We start from the raw sequence: 2,500 nt of genomic DNA on the forward strand, positions 1-2,500 counted from the left end.
TGTAGGAATAGCCATTTGCCCAATATGTCTTGTTTTGGTGCGTTGGCTTGGGGGTGGGCGTGCGTATGTGCACTCCAAATGCGGCACCCATGTCTCAAACGTCATCTCCTTGATCATCATCCTCCCATACCTCCGCGCGTCCCCAACAGGGCACACATCGATTCTTGTCATATCACGAAAGCAAAGCCAGGTATGTACGTCGGTTGATAGCTCGCGCGTGCGTGTGTGTGTGTGTGTGTGTGTGTGTGTGTGTGTGTGTGTGTGTGTGTGTGTGTGTGTGTGTGTGTGTGTGTGTGTGTGTGTGTGTGTGACATGCGTCCATCGAATCAGGGAGAGCAACTCGAAGCTGTTAATGGTTGATGTTGTTGCCTGCATGCATGAATGCACTCTCTGATTCTCACATGCGTGCCTGATATTGCTGTGCAGGCCAAATTGATGCGTGCGCTGTCAAAGCACCGCCAAAAGGAGGAGGAGAAGCGCCTTGCCCTGGATGTACGTTGAGCCATAGAGCGATGGCATCCGCACTTTCCTGCAAGTGCTTGCGCGTGACATGATGAGACGGGCTTTGCTGTTTGGTTGGTGGGTTGTTACTTTTCTTGCTCACCTTTTGTTCTAATTTGCTTGCAGGCATTGGCGACGCTGCGTGAACGCCATGAAAACCTGCTGTTCCAGCTCTGCACTCTGACCAGGGTGAGTGAGTGCGCGTGCGTGGGATGGTCGAGTGCGCATGCGAGTGTTTGTGGGCGAATGAGCACATGCACGGGAATTTGCGATTTCCCCCTGCCTTGGTGTGCGTATGAGTACGCACGCTCACAGTGCCTCTTTATCACCCACCTCCTTTGTCTGCATGTGTGTTGATGTTTCACAGGATGCACCAGATCAGCCCCTTGGGCTCACGTTGGGGGAGACGACGCAGCTTGGCGTCGTGGTTCAGAGCGTCAAGGAAGGCGGGCTTGCAGCCAAGGCGCAACAAGTCCATGTCGGCGACGTGGTGCGTGTGCTTGCGCGTGCTTGTGCGTGCTTGCTTGCATTTGTGTCGTGCAAATGCCTAATTGTAGCTGCTTGGTGTGCTGCTGGCATGAAAACCGTTCTGTTGGGCTTTCCTGGAGCGCTTGCTGTTCGCAATTCATCTTGTACATCGATGGCCCCTTCCGTCGTGATTTCTTTTTTCATGCCCTCACGCCAATGTGTGTGTGTGTGTGTGTGTGTCTGTCTGTCTGTCTGTCTGTCTGTCTGTCTGTCTGTCTGTCTCTCTCTCTCTCTCTCTCTCTCTCTCTCTCTCTCTCTCTCTTTCTCCCTGTGTCTTGTTCTGTCGATTTTATTTGTCCATGGCTCTCCCTGTTGTTGCACTGCAGCTCGTCAACGTGAATGGCTGGTCTCTTGCCGGCCTTGCCCGTTCAGACGCCCGCAAGGTTCGCTGCGCACTGGCACCCGTGGCACTTGTGTGCAACTCGTGTGCATGTGTGTGTGTGTGTGTGTGTGCAGGACAAGTTGGGTGGTTTGGTGGTGGTAGGGTGGTGGTGGTGATGATGTCGATGCTTGACTATGCACAGCTGCTCTCGACACTCTTCATATGCCCCCCTTCAGAGCGTGCCACGTTATGACTGCACCTGGTTTTAACACACGCCATCTTGCTTCTTGTGACGGGGGTTCTCTCTTTGGACGTTGCGTGCAGAAACTGCGGGAGGCGAGCGAGGTGCTGCATCTCGTCCATGCTCGCCCAAAGAAGCGGTCGCAACCCAACACGGACCTGTAGTCTAGTGGCAGAGGAGTGAGGAGAGAAGGGAGAAGAACGGAGAAAGAAAGTGAAGAAAAGAGGAGAGAAGAGAGCGCGTGTGTATGTGTGTGCGTGTGCGTGTGTGGAGAAGGTGTGTGAGCGTCCACCTGTGTTCTTGTGTTGGTCTGTATCACCTACATACACATACACAATAGGTACACTGCTGTGTCACCATGTCATAGTGTCATGTCATGTCACTATGTCATGTCATGTCACATCACTGTGTCTTACCATGCAGACCATTTGACATCATTGTATCATTCTATCGTTCTTATCATTACCACCTTACCCAGCATTCAGATCATCATATTCTGCCTGTTCCCACTTGGTGCGTGGTTTGTTCATTCATTCTGAAGTTCTGAGGTGCTTTGTCCAAGTCCAAGTGACTAAGTGAGCCGATGTCACCCCACACCGGCTGATACAAAGCATCCTGCCTGACTGACATGCAGTGTCACTGACTGACTTGTGCATTTCTGATCGTGCCACCTGCTGTGCTGTTCTCTCGTGAGCTTGCATCACGTCAATAGAAGAGGAAATGAAGTGAAGTGAAGGAGAAGAGGACTGGCGTATGTGAGAGTGTGAGCTTGTGAGGGTGTGAAGGGTGACTTAGTGACTTAGGAGTGGGTGCCTGTGCGTGCGACGGGAAGGCGAGCGAGCGATTCCTTTGCTCCTTTGCTTGTGTGCTTGCTCGCTCGTGTTTTGGATAATTTACCAAAGATTTGC

At 52.2% G+C, this 2,500-nt stretch overlaps 1 protein-coding gene across 1 annotated transcript in view; it reads left to right on the forward strand.

The window, feature by feature from the left end:
• PTSG_07663 (uncharacterized protein) overlaps positions 1–2,313 on the forward strand; it is a gene marked incomplete at its 5' end in the record, with an annotated part of 7,411 nt that extends 5,098 nt beyond the window's left edge. The window contains 6 exons of the mRNA XM_004991405.1: positions 150–190; positions 427–492; positions 628–690; positions 869–991; positions 1,356–1,412; positions 1,676–2,313. Coding sequence (XP_004991462.1) covers positions 150–190; positions 427–492; positions 628–690; positions 869–991; positions 1,356–1,412; positions 1,676–1,756 — 431 coding nt within the window. The 3' untranslated portion in view covers positions 1,757–2,313. The remainder of the gene's footprint in view (positions 1–149; positions 191–426; positions 493–627; positions 691–868; positions 992–1,355; positions 1,413–1,675) is intronic.
• Between the last annotated feature and the right edge of the window lie 187 nt (positions 2,314–2,500).

Source organism: Salpingoeca rosetta (assembly GCF_000188695.1).
Source record: "Salpingoeca rosetta unplaced genomic scaffold supercont1.20, whole genome shotgun sequence".
NCBI lineage: Eukaryota > Choanoflagellata > Craspedida > Salpingoecidae > Salpingoeca > Salpingoeca rosetta.